General features: G+C 40.7%; 1 protein-coding gene across 6 annotated transcripts in view; it reads right to left on the bottom strand.

The window, feature by feature from the left end:
• Positions 1–17337, bottom strand: part of CDK14 (cyclin dependent kinase 14) — a 289922-nt gene that overhangs the window by 127514 nt on the left and 145071 nt on the right. For all 6 annotated transcript variants that reach the window (XM_081344348.1, XM_081344350.1, XM_081344345.1 and 3 more), the window contains one exon: positions 3843–3936. In XM_081344348.1, coding sequence (XP_081200474.1) covers positions 3843–3936 — 94 coding nt within the window. The remainder of the gene's footprint in view (positions 1–3842; positions 3937–17337) is intronic.

Genomic DNA, 17337 nt, shown 5'->3' with positions numbered 1-17337 from the left:
AGGGACATGGTTTACAATTGGGGTGGCATGCCTTCTTATGGTATGGGAAAAATAAAATTCATTAAGTACTTTCAAAATCACTATATAAGACATGCATTATTAACAACATGGGGAAAAATAAAATGTAAAAACTATCTGAAAATTCCAGGGTGGCTTTCAACAATGGAAGGATTCGTCCATCCAAATTTAGTTAATTCTGCAAAATCCGGACATACAGAGATATTCTAAATGCTGAAGGAAATTTAAAATCTAAACAAGAAATAGAAAATCATGGTATCAATCTATCATGATGGGTACATTTACACATGCAAGTTAGATATGATAAAAATCTTAAACTGTATGGATTTTACAAGGAGCCAACTTTGTTTGATAAGATATTATTAACTTCTGACGAGAAAATAATTAAGAAAATTTATAATTTTCTACTAAATTTGAAAATGGAAAGTGAACAAGCTAAAGAAACAATGATAAGATGGGTAAAAAAAATTTGGATACATTATAGAATTAGAAAAATGGTAAAATTTGTGGGAAAGAAATTATAAACTGACGATGTCAATTTCTTATAAAGAAAACTTATATAAAATGTTTTATGTATTGCACTTGTCACCAGCAAGATTAGCAAAAATGTTTAAAAACATGTCAGATAGATGTTGGAAATGAAAACATAAGTCAGGTACTTATTACCATGTTTGGTGGACATGTGCCAAAGCAAAGAGTTATTGGAAAAAAATACATGCCTGGCTAGAAAAGATGCTGGGAGAATTTGAAGATTTTAAACTTGAACTTTTTTTATTAGGATCACACGCTGAGCATGGCAGGTCAGCCACCTACAAATCCACCCGATGGTGATGCTAAGCCACATTTTTCTATTTTATCAAGTAGATAGAGGTTACACTGTGCTATTCCCTTTTTGAAGAGTGTGCCATTTTAGAAACATCATGAATGCTAATTGAGGGGGAGGAACACCAATGATAAGCTAAAATAAGGAAGCTTGGAATAACTTTATTTTTATAATCTGTCTCTGAGAAACATGATCTAAATTTCTCTATGAATCTGCCATGCTCATTGGATAATAGGATTTATAACTCATAACTCTGAGGTGCTTGTTGTGAGAGAGTAAAAGCTTCCAACCTTAACTGAATGTGACTGATTAAGATATAATTTCATACTTGTAGGTCTGCCACCTAAAAGATTCACTCTTTGACCACAAGAGGGAGTGAAAGAATATAAAAGAGTGGGAAAGCCAGGATTGATTTAATAAACAAGGTGAATATTAAATTACAAAGGAAGAAGCCAACAAACGGAAAGGGATCTTATTTCTTACAATAGAAAGGTAGATGGAATAAAACAATAGATCTGGTGGAAATGGCAAAGACAACTGTTGTACAAGCAGAGGAATTCCTTTAGTTTTGTTCCCATTTGGACTTTATACTCAATACAGAAGGAATAAATGAAACTTTAGGTTAAGGATTGGTTTAATTTTTCAGCTATAAAATGTCCTGTTATTACCTGAAATGCAAAGCAAAAAGCTGAGGCTGTAACTGTATTTGTATTATACTTAAAAGAGTTCGAAATCACTGCTTTTTTCTTCTTTTTCTCCTATGCCTTCTTTCCCTTTTCTGATTTTTATTTTCATTATTTTATACTACAATATATTTTAATAAAATTCCTTGAAAAAATGAACAGGATATAAAATAGAACATTTAGACAATGTCGGCTGGCGACCCCCAGGGGGAGGACCTTCTCTGTGGGAGCGCCAGCCCTGTGGAACCAGCTCCCCCATGAACTTCGGATGGCCCAAGATCTCCAGTCCTTTCGCCGCGGCCTCAGAACACTCCTTTTCCACCTGGCTGACCTGGACTGACAGGGATTTTAATTATGTTTTTAAGTTTTTAACTCTAACTTTTAATTTATTTTTAATTTTAATTTATTGTACAGAGGCCTTTAATTTTAATTTTATCTTAACTTTATGTTAACTTCTGTATTTATTGTATGTTATTGTTGTTAGCCGCCCTGAGTCCTTCGGGAGATAGGGCGGCATATAAGTCCCAATAATTAATTAATTAATTAATTAATTAATTAATTAATTAAATAGAACATTTACACTGCACATCGCCAGTGCAAAAGGAAAATGATACAGATGTGAACCACCAATCCCAAAATTATAATGTTCAAAATAAGAATCACTTTTATAAATATAAGGAATCACAATCTACAAATAGGCTTAAGATACAGGAGGATCTGGACAGCCTTGTACACTGGGCGCTATCTAACAAAATGAAATTCAATGGTGAAAAAAGTAAGGTTCTACATTTAGGCAAGAAAAAACAAATGTACAGGTATAGTATAGGTGGTACCTTGCTCAATAGTAGTAACTGTGACAGGGATCTTGGAGTCCTAGAGAACAATCACTTAAATATGAGCCAGCAGTGTGCTACAGCTGCCAAAAAAGCCAACACAGTGTGGACTGCATTAACAGAGGGATAGAATCAAGATCACATGAAATGTTAATACCACTTTACAATGCCTTGGTAAGGCCACACCTGGAATACTGTATCCAGTTTTGGGCACCACGATTTTAAAAAGATGTTGAGACTCTAGAAAAAGTACAGAGAACAGTAACAAAGATGATTAGGAGACTGGAGGCTAAAACATATAAGGAACGGCTGCTAGAATTGGGAATGTCTAGTTTAAAGAAGAGAAGGACGAGGGGTTCATGATAGTAGTGTTCCAATATCTCAGGGGCTACCACAAGAAGAGGGAGTCAAGCTATTCTCCAAAGCACCTGAAAGCAGGACAAGAAGCAATGGATGGAAACTAATCAAGGAGAGAAGCAACCTAGAACTAAGGAGGTAAACTTCCTGACCATTAGAACAATTAATAAGTGGAACAACCTGCCTCCAGAAGCGGTGAATGCTCCAAAACTGGAAGTTTTAAAGAAGAGACTGGACCATTGTCTGAAATGGTATAGAGTTTCCTGCTTGAGCAGGGGGTTGGACAAGATGACCTCAAGGTCCCTTCCAACATCATCATCATCATCATCATCATCATCATCATCATTATTATTATTATTATTATTATTATTATTATTATTATTATTATTATTATTATTATTCATTAAACATGAAACTCAGTCAATTGAACACTCAAATTGACTAGCACTAATGGTTGACACGGGTTGCTGCCAGCATCCTAGGTATCAACCAGGTATCTCCTTAAAATGTAAGATGTTCCGAGTAGCGCAGTTTTTTGTAGCTTTGCTGGAGTTATTGCAGGAAGCTGCAATTTCTTGATGTATTTTGCAAAGTTTTTGGACATAGTTCCCAATGCCCCGATGACAATGGGTATCACTGTTACACGTTTCATCCATAATCACGCAGTTTCGATGGACAGGTCGTGGTATTTTGTAATTTTTTCCAGTTCTTTTACTTCAACTCTGGTATCTCCTGGTACAGCGATATCAATCAACTGTACTCTTCGGTTCTCTATGACTGCGATATCTGGCGTGTTGTGTTCCAAATGGCGATCTGTCTATATTCAAAAGTCCCACAAGATCTTCACCCTCTCATTCTCTATTATTATTATTATTATTATTATTATTATTATTATTATTATTATTATTATTATTATTATTATTTAGTTTTTCATGAGAAAAGGGGGGGAAATTCTTAATAATTAATGATTTTAGTTAATGTATAATAATGAGTTACACAAGTATATATTGCACTGTTTTGTTCAAAAGAACTAATAATCTAAAACAATTTTTAGTTTTCAATTTTTTTATGAATAAGAGCAGGGAGGTAACAAAATTAAAACTCACTAAATGGGTTGTAGGAACTTACCAGAAATATTCTTTCAAGCTGATCTTGAATATCTTTCATTCCTGGAAAAGCAGCAATTCCTTGAATCATTTCCACAAAAATGCAACCAACTCCCCTAAAAACAAAGAGTATAAAATAATTACAGGGAGAAAAAAATCTGCATGAACCCTAGTACACACCCTGCAAATAGTTATATGGGATTCTTGAATATAAGTAAGTATGAGAAAATTGTTATTGCCTATGAAAAACTCAGAACTGCCGTTTTACAAAATAGCTTCAACTATAGCAAGTATTTCTGTTCACAAAATTATACTTCCTAGAGAAATAAGAAACTTGCTCTGCATGTTACCTTAAGAATTCCCTGAAAAAAGATTTGGGGGTACATGTAAGGCTGAGCACACTAGTATCAAAGGAGACAAAATAAAGAAAAACTTTATAACCAATGTATTTTATTGATACTGGATGTGGCTCACATTTTATTTATTTATTTGTATATGTATACAGCAACTCAACTGGAACTTTACGGAACACTCCTACTTAAGACAGCCTTATTGGAATAGGGTCAACTATCTGCTAAGACAACCATATATGAACCAGGATCAAAATATAAACAGTGTTTGTAGATATTTCTCTAAATCAGGGGTCTTCAAACTTGGCCCTTTTATGACTTGTGGACTTCAACTCCCAGAATTCCTCAGCCAGGTATGCTGGCTGAAGACCCCTGCTCTAAATCGTGGAAGCAAAATGGTTGTTTAATATTGATTTCAGATAGTTTCTTTTTTTCTAACGAAGAGTATTGTTTCATGGCATAGACGTTTATTAACTTGTACAAAGACCTAATATTGGAATGAAAAATGAGAGGGTGATCATGGCTGAGACATCTGTCACCAAGGTTGATTCAGCTGATCTGGCTGGCTAGGCACATGTCCCCTTCCTCCTTCAACACTCCATGCATGTCCGTCCTCTTGGTAAAAGAGGACGACCATCCCAGCTATAAGGAGTGTACCAATCTTTGGTCAAGGGTATACGAATAAAAAAGTAACTTAAACCAAGTGTGTGTGTGTGTGTTTTCATCAGTCAGGTAATCTAAAAATAGTTAACAAGCATTTGACATATATCTCCCCTTGCTTCTCAGCTAACAAAGCGAGAGAGAGCCTGTGGCCTAGAGGTGAAAACAACTGCCTAATGTGCAATCAGCCCAGGTTCGAATCTCAGAAGGGTATGGCTGACTGATGAAAACTAATAAGTTTGAAATGCATATCAGTCTCCCTTAATTCTTTGTTAGCAATTTAAAATTTACACACACACACACACACACACACACACACACATAGAGGAGGGGTCTTCAAACTTGGCCCTTTTATGATTTGTGGACTTCAACTCTCAGAATTCCTTAGCCAGGCACACTGGCTGAGGAATTCCGGGAGTTGAAGTCCACAAGTCATAAAAGGGGCAAGTCTGAAGACCCCTGATGTACAGTCATGAAAAATATTTTTTAAAAAAATTCTTGAATTGAACTACAAATTTAAGAGGCAAATTTATATGCCATTGTCATTTGTTAAGCTAGCAGAAATCATTACAAACTGCTATTAGAAATTGCCATGAAATGAAGTGATTCTGTGCTTAAAGAACAAAGATGATATATGTGTATCTTCTTGAATGTATACATATCACACTGATACATACCAAACCCCCAGGAGCCTTCAAACATCTTGGGGAAACCCCGACCCGGCAGCCGTTGACAGTTGACAGCTGTCAAAAGGCTGCCGGAAGAAACAACGCATGCGCGCAAACCCGCAGGCAGCCATTGACAGTGACAGCTGTCAAAAGAACTGCCGAGAGCAAACACGCATGCGCCAAGTCCGATCCAGCTGACAGCCGCCGGAGCTGTCAGCACGGCAGTCCCCAATCAGGTCCTCCAGCTGAGCCGGCCGCTCAGCTGAGAGGATTCCCCTAGCAGCCAACAACAGCCCCAGAGCTGTCAGACTGCCGCAAGACTATTGGCCGCCGCCCTAGCGGCGGGAAAGCACAGTTCACTGATTGGTTGTTACGTTTGACAGTTCTCTATAAAAGCCGGTTTGTGTTGCCTGTCAGCTGTCCGGAGCTGAACTAAATAAACGTCTGAACTTTTGCCTATGGTCTCCCTCTCCTCCTTGTGAGACAATTCACACACCATCCTGAGGCTCTAGAATATCCTATTCACAATCCATCAGTAATCAGCTTCAACAATGCTTTTGTATAAAATTAAGCTTAATAAGGAAGTCACTAAGCATTTAAAACAAACAGGCACCCCACCACACAGCAACAAAAATCACAACCTTCCACAAGAAACCGGACCATGTCTCAAAAACAACAGCCAGCCAGCCAAACAACCCGAAACCAGACCATGACTCAGAAGCAACCAAATGAACAAGGACCATTTGCATCACAAAGACGATACCTAAACACCAAAGACTATGGCCTAGCCATAACAACCAACCAGTCAAACAGCCCATAACCAGACCATGATTGAGAAACATCCAGACAAATAACACCCACACCAATGTACATGACACAAAAAGTTATTTAAAGGCCAGTGCTCTGACAGATGAGCACAATTCAAAGCAGATGTCTCCCCCAAATGGAAACAAAATGTTTACAGCCAAATTGCCAATCTCAGAGATCAAACCAACAGCCCAACTACCAACGCGAGCTACTAATATTCAAACACATCTCAACCACTTTCGGGGATCCAATGCTCAATGCTGCTTGCCGTTAGGAGACCTTCACCTGCAGAGAAGCCTCCACATGTAAGCAACTATTCTTCCTTCATGAATGCCTATGACAAAACAAACTCCCTTGAAGTGTTAACCAATCAATCATCCAGCAGCATGAACAACAGCAAAACATAATGGTAAACACATGGTCCGACTGATGATAACAGATGCTCATAACCACCTGAACAAATATATAAAATGCCTCACTGAGCAAAAGCTCCTATGCAACAACACCATTGAACCACAACTCATGCAAAGTTTTAAAACACCGCAATCGAATGTGGAACAACAAACACAAGAGAAAAGAAGCTATCCAGACTAATGGCCAACAACTCCCACAACAAGAAACAGGCCTGGATCAAGAACCTATCCAACCACCAACTCAAAGAGGAGGAACAACAAGTCCTGACAAAAAGTCTCAACTTCAACCATAAAGATGCGCCAAACAGAATTCCTAGGAAGCCTAGAATATGCCTTAAAACCGAAAGACCTCAGCAAAGCCCAACAACAAATATGCCAGACTGTCGTCCCAATGATGAGACACAAACAAAACTCCAGCATCTTTAACAAAACTGGAACTACAAGCAAAGAAGTCCTTCAGAACAGAAAACAATATATCTACTTATAGACACGTCAACAGACACCCAACAACGAAACTGACCAACAAGATCAACAAGACCCTAAAAAGGTTGCAGGAATTGAATCAAATCACCAAAGAGGAATACCGAAGAATAAAGCAACCGGTTCAAATATAGAACAGTTCTATGGTCTTCCAAAAGTGCATAAAGAAACCACCCCGCTCAGACCAATTGTCTCACTCCCTGGCACATCCACTTACAACCTTGCGAAAGAAATGGGGAAACGCCTAAGGCACCTAATCAGCAATTCCCAATATTCCATAAGCAATGCCACACAATTCCTGGACAAGTTCAATAACCTACACATTGATGATGATGAAACAATGCCATCATTCAATGTTATCGCATTATTAACATCAGAGGATCTGAAACTAGCAATTGACCTAATCAAAGAACTACTGGACAACACACAACCGCAAGAGGACCACTCACAACAGAAAACACATGCAAATTCCTCCAGCTATGTTTAACCACCTACTTCAAATTTGAGAGAGATCTATGAACAACTGAGGGGATTGCCTATGGAATCTCCTATATCTGGCCTGGTCGCAGGAGTCATCATGCAGAAAATCGAAGAAGTTGTACTTCCACAAATAAACCCCAAGCTATGGGTATGTTAAATGGACGATACCTTTGTGACAATCAAGCGCAACCAGGTCGACCACACCTACCAAAGAATCAACACTGTCTTCACAGACATCTGATTTACAATAGAAACTGAGAATAACAACAAACTGCCATTCCTGAACGTCCTTGTAACCAGAACCATCAATGGCCAATTTCTAACATCCATTTACAGGAAGGCAACACATACAGATCAAAGCCTCATCTTTCACAGCAACCACCCCAAATGCGACAAAAAAACTGTGTCAGAACACTGTTAGGGAGAGCAGAATCCCATTTCAACACCACGGAAGCCAGATCAGCAGAACAAAAACACTTATGCAAAATGAATATCCATGAACTTCATCTGGAGATAACACACAAACAATAGAAACACTCAAAGCAACACAACAAGTACAATAGCGACAACAATGACCAAATGAATCACAATTCCCTATGTACAGAATGCTTCAGAGATGACAGCAACACTACTATGTCAACATGACCTCGCAGTAGCCCGCAAATGAGCCTCAACTCTTAGACGGGCCCTGTCAAAACCTAAGGAGCAGACAGCTGTGTAGCAGCTGTGTAGCAATGGCCCTGCCCGAACTTCTCGACGTCCTCTCAGGGTTGACGGTTGAGTTTCCCAGACTTATAGTTCTGGGCGAATTTAACCTGCCTTCTCTGGGAGGGTCGTCTGAGTTGGCCCGGGAGTTCATGGCCTCCATGACAGCCATGGACCTGACCCAAGTAATTCAGGGTCCGACTCATGGGGGAGGACACACTCTCGACCTACTTTTCTTATCTGGGCAGTGGTTTGATGACCTGGGAGGGGGCTCGCCATCTATTGTCTCCCTGTCATGGTCCGATCATCACCTCCTGCGGTTGGTCTTCCACTATGCCAACCCCCACTGCTGGGCTGCGGAACCGACCAGGTGGTTCCACCCCAGGCGCCTAATGGATGCGGAAGGGTTCCAGACGGCGCTTGGGTCTATACCTATCCCCCTCGCTCACAGCCCGGCCAACACCTTGGTGGATGCCTGGGAAAGGGCTGCCAGCAAGGCGCTCGACCGTGTTGTACCCTTGCGACCCCTGACCCGGCGCAGATCCCGGTGGGCTCCATGGTTTTCTGTGGAGCTCCGGGAAATGAAGCGTCGGAGACGTGGTCTAGAGAGATGTTGGAGATCCAGCCGGTCTGAGTCTGACCGGTTGCGGTTAAGAACCTTTACAAGGTCTTATCTCGCGGTGATGAGGACAGCGAAGTCTAATTACTTCGCTGCCCTCATCGCATCCGCAGATAATCGCCCGGCCGCCCTGTTTAGGGTGACTCGCTCCCTCCTTAATCAGGAGGTGAAGGAGGAGACCTTACAGGGGCGAGCCGAGGAATTTAGCTATCATCTGACGGACAAAATCGCTCAGATTCGAGCCGGTTTGGATTCTGACTGGACAGAGACTGACGGGGAGGAATCGAGCAGTCTAGAGAATGTTACCTGGAGTGAATTTGATCCTGTGACCCCAGATGAGGTGGACAGGATCATGAGGAGACTGAGTTCCGCAACGTGTTTATTAGACCCGTGCCCCTCCTGGCTGGTATATGCAGCCCGGGAGGAGACACGAGGCTGGTTCCAGGCAGTAATAACTGCTTCTTTGAAGGAGGGTACCTTCCCTGCCGCCTTGAAGGAGGCGGTGGTGAGGCCCCTCCTCAAGAAGCCTACCCTGGACCCAGCTATTTTGAACAACTATCGTCCGGTCTCCAACCTTCGCTTTCTTGCGAAGGTGGTTGAGAGCGTGGTGGCACTTCAGCTCCCTCTGTTCCTGGAGGAAACTGATTATCTGGACCCATACCAATCGGGCTTCAGGACCGGGTACAGCACGGAGACGGCATTGGTTGCGCTGGTGAATGATCTCTGCCGGGCTCGGGACAGGGGTTGTTCCTCTGTCCTAGTCCTATTAGACCTCTCAGCGGCTTTTGATACCATCGACCATGGTATCCTACTGCGACGTCTCAGGGGGTTGGGAGTGGGAGGCACTGTTTTGCGGTGGTTCTCCTCCTACCTCCTGGGCCACTCGCAGTCGGTGTTGACGGGAGGGCAGAGGTCTGCCTTGAGGCCTCTCATTTGTGGAGTTCCTCAGGGGTCGGTCCTCTCTCCCCTCTTGTTCAACATCTATATGAAGCCGCTGGGTGAGCTCATTCGTGGTTTCAGTATGCTGATGATACCCAGCTTTTTCTTTCCACCCCGAACCAACCCAGTGATGCCCTCGACGTGATGTCCCATTGCCTGGAGGCGGTCCGGGTTTGGATGGGGAGAAACAGGCTTCGTCTCAATCCTGCCAAGACTGAGTGGCTGTGCATACCGGCATCTCAGACTAACCAATCTTTTCCATCGTTAACTATGGGGGGTGAGGTGTTACCCCCTGTTGATAGGGCCCGCAACTTGGGTGTCCTCCTGGATTCACGGCTCAGTTTGGAAGATCATATAGGAGCCGTGGCCAGGGGGGCTTTTGCCCAGGTTCGCCTGGTGCGCCAGTTACGGCCCTATCTGGACCGAGATGCGCTATGCACAGTCACCCATGCGCTCGTGACCTCCCGGCTAGACTACTGCAATGCTCTCTACATGGGGCTGCCCTTGAAGACCACTCGGAGGCTTCAGCTGGTGCAGAATGTAGCCACGCGAGTTGTGATGGGAGTCTCCCGATACTCCCATGTAACACCTCTTCTCCGCGAGCTGCATTGGCTTCCAGTTGCCCTCCGGGTGAGATTCAAGGTGCTGGTGATGACCTATAAAGCCCTAAATGGCATGGGCCCGGATTATCTAAGGGAACACCTGCTGCCAGCGTCAATTTCCCATCATCCTGTGCGCTCCCACAGGGAGGGCCTCCTCAGGGTACCGCCGGTCAAGGATTGCCGATGGGCGATCCACAGGGGGAGGGCGTTCTCTGTGGGCGCGCCTGCCCTATGGAATCAACTGCCAACAGAACTCCGGACTGCCCCCGACCTTCATTCATTTCGCCGGGACCTAAAAACCTGGCACTTTGAGCTATCTGGTCTGGACTGAGGGGTTTAATGTTTTTAAATTGTGATTTAATTTTTGCGGCTAGACTTAATTTAATTTTATTTTAATTTTTATTGGATTGTTTTTAAATTTTGCCTTGTAAACCGCCCTGAGTCCTTTGGGAATAGGGCGGTATATAAACCGAATAACTAAAATAATAAAATAATAATAAACAAACCAAAGATCAGGCTCTCATATACCGAATCCAGTGCAAAGAACTGTGAAAAGAACTATGTCGGCCAAACAGGAAGAAAACTATCAGACTGCACAAACACTGGCTATCAAAAGACATGACCCACGATCCTTCATGTCCATCCACAAAGACTCAGAAGGACACAAGTTGAAATCAAGGGGAGAAAGAGAATTCCTCGAAGCCTGGTTCTCCACCAGTAAGTCAATAAACAGACACATTGACAATGACCCAGTCTACCAACCGCTGAGAATGAAAGAACTACTTCAATACCAAAAGCAGCATTTAAAGCAAGCAAACAGGCACCCCACCACACAGCAACAAAAATCACAATCTCCCACAAGAAACCGGACCATGTCTCAACAACAGCCAGCCAGCCAAAAACCCCAAAACCAGACCATGACTCAGAGGCAACCAAACAAACAAGGACATTTGCATCACATAGACGATACTTAAAACTCCAAAGACTATGGCCCAGCAGCAACAACAACCAGCCAAACAGTCCAAAACCAGACCACGACTCAGAATTATCCAGACAAATAACAACCACACCAATTTACATCACATAAAAAGATATTTAAAGGCCAGTGCTCTAATAGACGAGCACAATTCAAAGTGCACTGAAGATGTCCCCCTGAATGGAGACGAAATGTCTGCAGCTAAATCGTCAAGCTCGGAGATCAAACCAACAGCCCAACTACCAATATTTCTATGAAAACTATGTAAACATTAACAACTTCAATATCATCAAAATAATTTTTGCAATAATCCACCATTTTTGGGTATAGTGGTTTTTTGGTATAGTGGTGATTTAGTGGTTAAGGCTTCAGGCTAAAAACCAGAAGAATGTGAGTTCTAGTCCTATTTTACTCATGAACAGCAGTGGGTGATTTTGGACACTGTCTCTCAGCTCAATCTACCTCACAGGATTGTTGTTGTGGGAAAATAGGAGGAGGAAGAGTATTAGGTATGTTCACCACCTTGAATTATTTGGAAAAATAACCAAGGCATGATACCAATAAATCATTAATTAAATAAAATATTTCAATATCTGAGTTACTTATAAAGTAATAAAGGGAAGGCATGAAAATTTAATAAATAAATAAATAAACCTCATTCTAAGAGGTCTGAATATATACAATTCATATTTTGTTTCCTAAGAGGAAAAACACTCTCTGTGTATTAGTTTTTATTCAAAAGCCTGATTAAAAAATAATGGGAAACAGTGTCTTTATCCTTTAATATTGGAATAATTAGAAGGCAGATTAATCCTCCTGATTCTTTGGCTGGATCCTAAAATCAAAGATACATTTGTGTTTGATTGGGCAAAACTACTGTCAATTACCCCAAATAACCTTTCATTTATTACCCACAATTTAATGTTGAAATTAGTATTCAATAGGGATAGGAGAAAGGAACAAGAAAAAAAGGAGTGCAGCCCACTAATATGCAAGCAAAAGACTCCTACATCCTCAACTCATCCTCTTTGCAATGAACTGTGAATGTGTTTTGAAACCCAAAATATTAATCAAGCAAGTAACATTTATTAGTTCAGTAAGATGAACTGATTTCATTAATTTTGTGTGGAATTATGTGTGTAGGATTGATAGAAAAGGATATTTATATTTCAGATTGAACTGTGGTGTTCTTGCTGCTCAGAAAGCAGCTTGGGTGCTTTCTTGCAGACATTTCATTACCAAACTAGATAGTATCATTGGTCCTAGAAGGGAATGCTCTCATTTTATATACTAGAGGTTAATCTGTTAGTATTGGTGGGAATGATTTCCCTAAGAGCACTGATGATGTTATTTAGTTGTGTAATGAAATGTCTGTAAGAAAATAACCAAGCTCAGACACCACCCCGAGGCATCCCATGCTCTGCTTAATGACTTACACACAGTTACAGATGGGAAAGACAAGATCGTAGTCATTGAGTGAGGCAGTCATATGGGCCCATTACTTAATTAGTACTATAAATTAGAGCTCAAATTCCAAATTCAATTGTGGTTATAAGTTAGAACTATCCGTATCTCTTATCTATAAATAAATTTAAAGCATTGTCATTTCAATCCTTGTGTTAGCAACAGTTCATTAAGGGTTACCAGAAATAACAACATATCTATTTTAACCTTGATCAGATAAACCAACTTTATATTCCTTCTTTTCACTTCTAACAATCTTAATCTTTAATCCATTCACATAATGTTGTAGAACAACATTTCTGTCATGGTTCTGATAGATGAAACCCATCAAAAGAATTTTGAGGCAAAATTCTTCCTTAAATAACATTTATTCAGGAAACAAAATATCGGCACTACATAGTTGAACCCAGTAACTAAATTCCCTTCCCCCAGATACAAAGTAACAAAGTATAATTCCCATCCCCAATAAACTGTCATAAAGCACATTCCCCAATTAGCTTAAAGCGTGGGCTTTCTCTTCAGCTCCTCAACCCGCGAAAACGTTATCAGCTTGTCCTTGGGTTCTCACAGCAGCGTTATTATGGCTAGCTGAGCTTACATCCTAACACACACACACACACACACACAACGCTGCTCCTGATTTCTAAAAGCAAGAAAAAGCATGTTAAAGGATTAGAGAAAATGGCTGCATTTTCATCATTGTCAGAGCAGGAACATCCAATGTTAGCAGCGTTGACAATTTGTTTTTACTTTTACTTTGCCTCTTCTCAATAGATTCTTCAAAACTTCTCTTTTGTTAAGACCAGTATAGAAAAACTATCCAGGTCCTCTCTTTTGGTTTATTGTTTTTAAGTCCCTTTTATTAATTAAAACATCAGCCAGTTTTTTTTGTATATCCAGTGTAACATATTTTCGGTGTCTCCTTCCATCACATCGTTTAGACACAGTCTATCCACAGAGGCAGATACAGCTGTTGACATTAATATTTATTTCTGATTTTTGTTTTTCAAAACTATCCTTCAGTATTTCTAACATTGGAATATTTTGCACCATTCTGTAACTGTTAGTCAAATTTAAATATATATATATCTTTTAACTGAAATCATTCTAGTGTCCAATTTTTAAACTCTTCATTATTTTAAAAAAATAAAAACAGAAGCATTTTCCCACAGGAAGGACTCTACTCACCAGATGCCAATTTTCAGAGGCTTCAAAGCAGTGCAAGAGCACTGCCTTCCCAGTTAACTTCCAAAGAGTCTGGAGGCCATGCGAGAGAACACCATGTTGTCACATAGCCTCTGGAACCTCCAAAAATCACATGAAAATTGGGATTTGTTTTCATGCAGTTTCATAAGCCACACAAGAAAGGGGTAAGCTTTCACATGGCCTCTGGATGAACTTACTGATTTTAACTCTGGTCCTGAGGACTGCCTGAATAATTAATGGTGCTCCTATCATCACTAACTTCAGGCCATCTCAAAGGCTGATGGGAGATGTCACTACAGAAAACAATTGAAGCAACATCACTGCAGAAAGCTGCCCATTATTCAAGTTTCAAGTTAATCATGGTCTCAAATGAATTACAAATACTATATGAAGGGTATTGATTATGAAAGATATACAAAGTGCTGTCTCTTTAACATCCCAGTGATCTTCCATCTATAAAATATGAACGGAATGAAACAAAAAAAGTAAAGGAGGAAAAATGTGAGGTATTATAGTGGCTTATATGAAAGATATATCAAGAACCAACTGGGATCACTGCTTTTGCTTAGATAGCAGAGGGCTGTAAAAAAGAAGAAAAGATAATTCAAATTCCAGGATCTCTGATAGCTTATCAGAATGAAAGAAAGGGAAAACCAATGATGAAATATTAATCATGTCATCTAACTCAGAGCCTTTTTCCTCTTTCACTTAACTATAGCACAACAGCTAGAAAAGAGAAAATAAACAGAACTAGTTAGTATAGTGGTAAGTATCCCCGCCTGTCACGCAGAAGACCGGGCTTCGATTCCCCGACGGGGAGGCTTAAATACATTTTGGAACAACCTGCCTCCAGAACTGGAAGTTTTTAAGAAGAGACTGGACAGCCATTTTGTCTGAAATGGTATAGGGTTTCCTGCCTGAGCAGAGGGTTGGACTAGATGACCTCCAAGGTCCCTTCCAACTTTACTATTATGATTATGATTATATTTAACTTTCAGGATTATTTTGTTGACATTTTTGAAAAAAATATATGGATTTATACTTGTAATCATATTAAATAAGGATGCTAGCCACTCTAAAGGAAAAAGGCACTAAAATAAACTGGAGCAGCTTTATATTACATAATATCTCTTACATATCACAAAATTTAGTTATATGGTGAGACTAGACCTAGTACACTATAATATATTCTATAATGATTCCCACTGCTTGTTTTTACTATTACTAATACCATGGATAGCTTCATTAATATTCCTAAACAGCTAGTGGCTATTTACGCAAAAAGCTGGAGAATATTAATACTGAATATGAATCATTAGCTTTTGGTTACTTTCCAATGCCATACAGTGACAAATGAAGTGTATAAATAGCTTACAGCCACTGCCACCTGCTTCCCACCATTGTACTGTGGTTAGATTTGTATTTCTTTGCCTTTTAAAAAAATTCTTAACAACTATAGCAACCAAATACTGTAATTTCCAGATGGAGGTTTATGACTGATGAATTATGAAAATAAAGGGCTAACTTGGATAAGTTGCATTGGTGTAAGGTAAAGGTAAAGGTTCCTCCGCACATGCGTGCTAGTCGTTTCCAATTCTAGGGGCCGGTGTTCATCTCCGTTTCAAGAGCGCTTGTCTGAGGAGGTCTCCGTGGTCATGTGGCCGGCATGACTAGACACCAAAGGCACACAGAACGCTGATGCCTTCCCACTGTAGTGGTCCCTATTTTTCTACTTGCATTTTTATGTGCTTTCGAACTGTTAGGTTGGCAGAAGCTGGGACGAGTAACAGGCGCTCACTCTGTTACGCGGCACTCGGGATTCGACCCACCAAACTGCCGATCTTCTGATTGACAAGCTCAGCGTCCTAACCCACTGAGCCACCGCGTCCCTATTTGCATTGGTGTATAGATGTGCAAATAATATCTATGATATTTTATTTCTATTAATTTATCCATTCATATTTGTACACAAATCACATTGTTATATAGTACATCTCTTCCTGTATTACAATGGAATCAAAGATAAATATAATATAGAAGTAATCACAATTATAAATGTTTTTTCCTTCTGTATTAATTTCTCAATAACATTACCCCTTTGGTATACTTTTCCATGCTTATCCATGTATATAGGCTTTCCATTGTAATTTAAAATAGATATAGGGTTTCTATAATAGAAGATAGTAAACACAGATATAGGTAATTTGAGATAGGTTGTATTGTTATTTATATATACTAAAACTAGTGTGTCTTTTGTAACCTTCAACTGGGCGAAACAATGAATCATAGGGCAATAATTCTTACAAGGTACCTCAAATGGGCTAACAAACAGAATGCTAGGTCCCATTTCTACCATAGGAATGAAATTTGTGAAAGTTGTGGCCATTTTAAGCACCACTATGCTGCGACAATCAGATAATTTCCAATGCTTCCTGAGAACTTTCCACAAATCAATGAAAGCCAGCAGGAAGAATAAATTCAACTGTGATTACTGATGTCCCATACCAGCTTCCTACAAGTAAAGATGTTGCTAGGGAATTGATTGGTAACATAGGCCAGGATGTTGTGATTCCTCGCCAGCCAGTGGATCTAGCAGCTAAGTCTGAGGACTCAGATGCGGAGGAGGGGCCTGGAGTGACATTAGAGTCAGAGGAGGGCTCTGAAGAGCTCCAAGACTTACAATCGGATGAGGAGCCTGGCCCCTCTACTCACGCTCGGGCTGAGACACAGCCGTGCTGGGAGCCTGAGTTGGACAGAGATGAGGAGCAGCTGGAACAAATCCCGGATGCACAAATGTGTAGACAGGAGAAGCAGGTGGGACAGAGGAATGCAATGGGATGGCTCCAAAGGCAAAGGAGAAGGCATTAGGAAGCCACGCCTTGGCTGAATTATAAAAGGGGAGGTGTGGGAGGTGCTGGTTGCCAAAGGCAAACGTTCGTGCTGAGGAGTTTCTGTGAACTGTTTGCTTGCCTTGGACATTCACTCAAGTCTGTGAGAATAAAAGGGATTGTTTTTTTCTTGCGGTTCCTGCCTGTTTCTTGGAAGAGGGGTTTATCCTTGTGAGTACAACAAGAACTCACACAGGCTGGGACAGAACACAGGGCTTTTCAACCGGTGGTACGCATACCACTAGTGGTACATCAGCACC

The sequence above is a fragment of the Vipera berus genome, assembly GCF_964194415.1.
Source record: "Vipera berus genome assembly, chromosome: Z".
NCBI lineage: Eukaryota > Metazoa > Chordata > Lepidosauria > Squamata > Viperidae > Vipera > Vipera berus.
The sequence above is the reverse complement of the archived record's forward strand: the minus strand, read 5'-3'. Positions and strand labels throughout refer to the sequence as shown.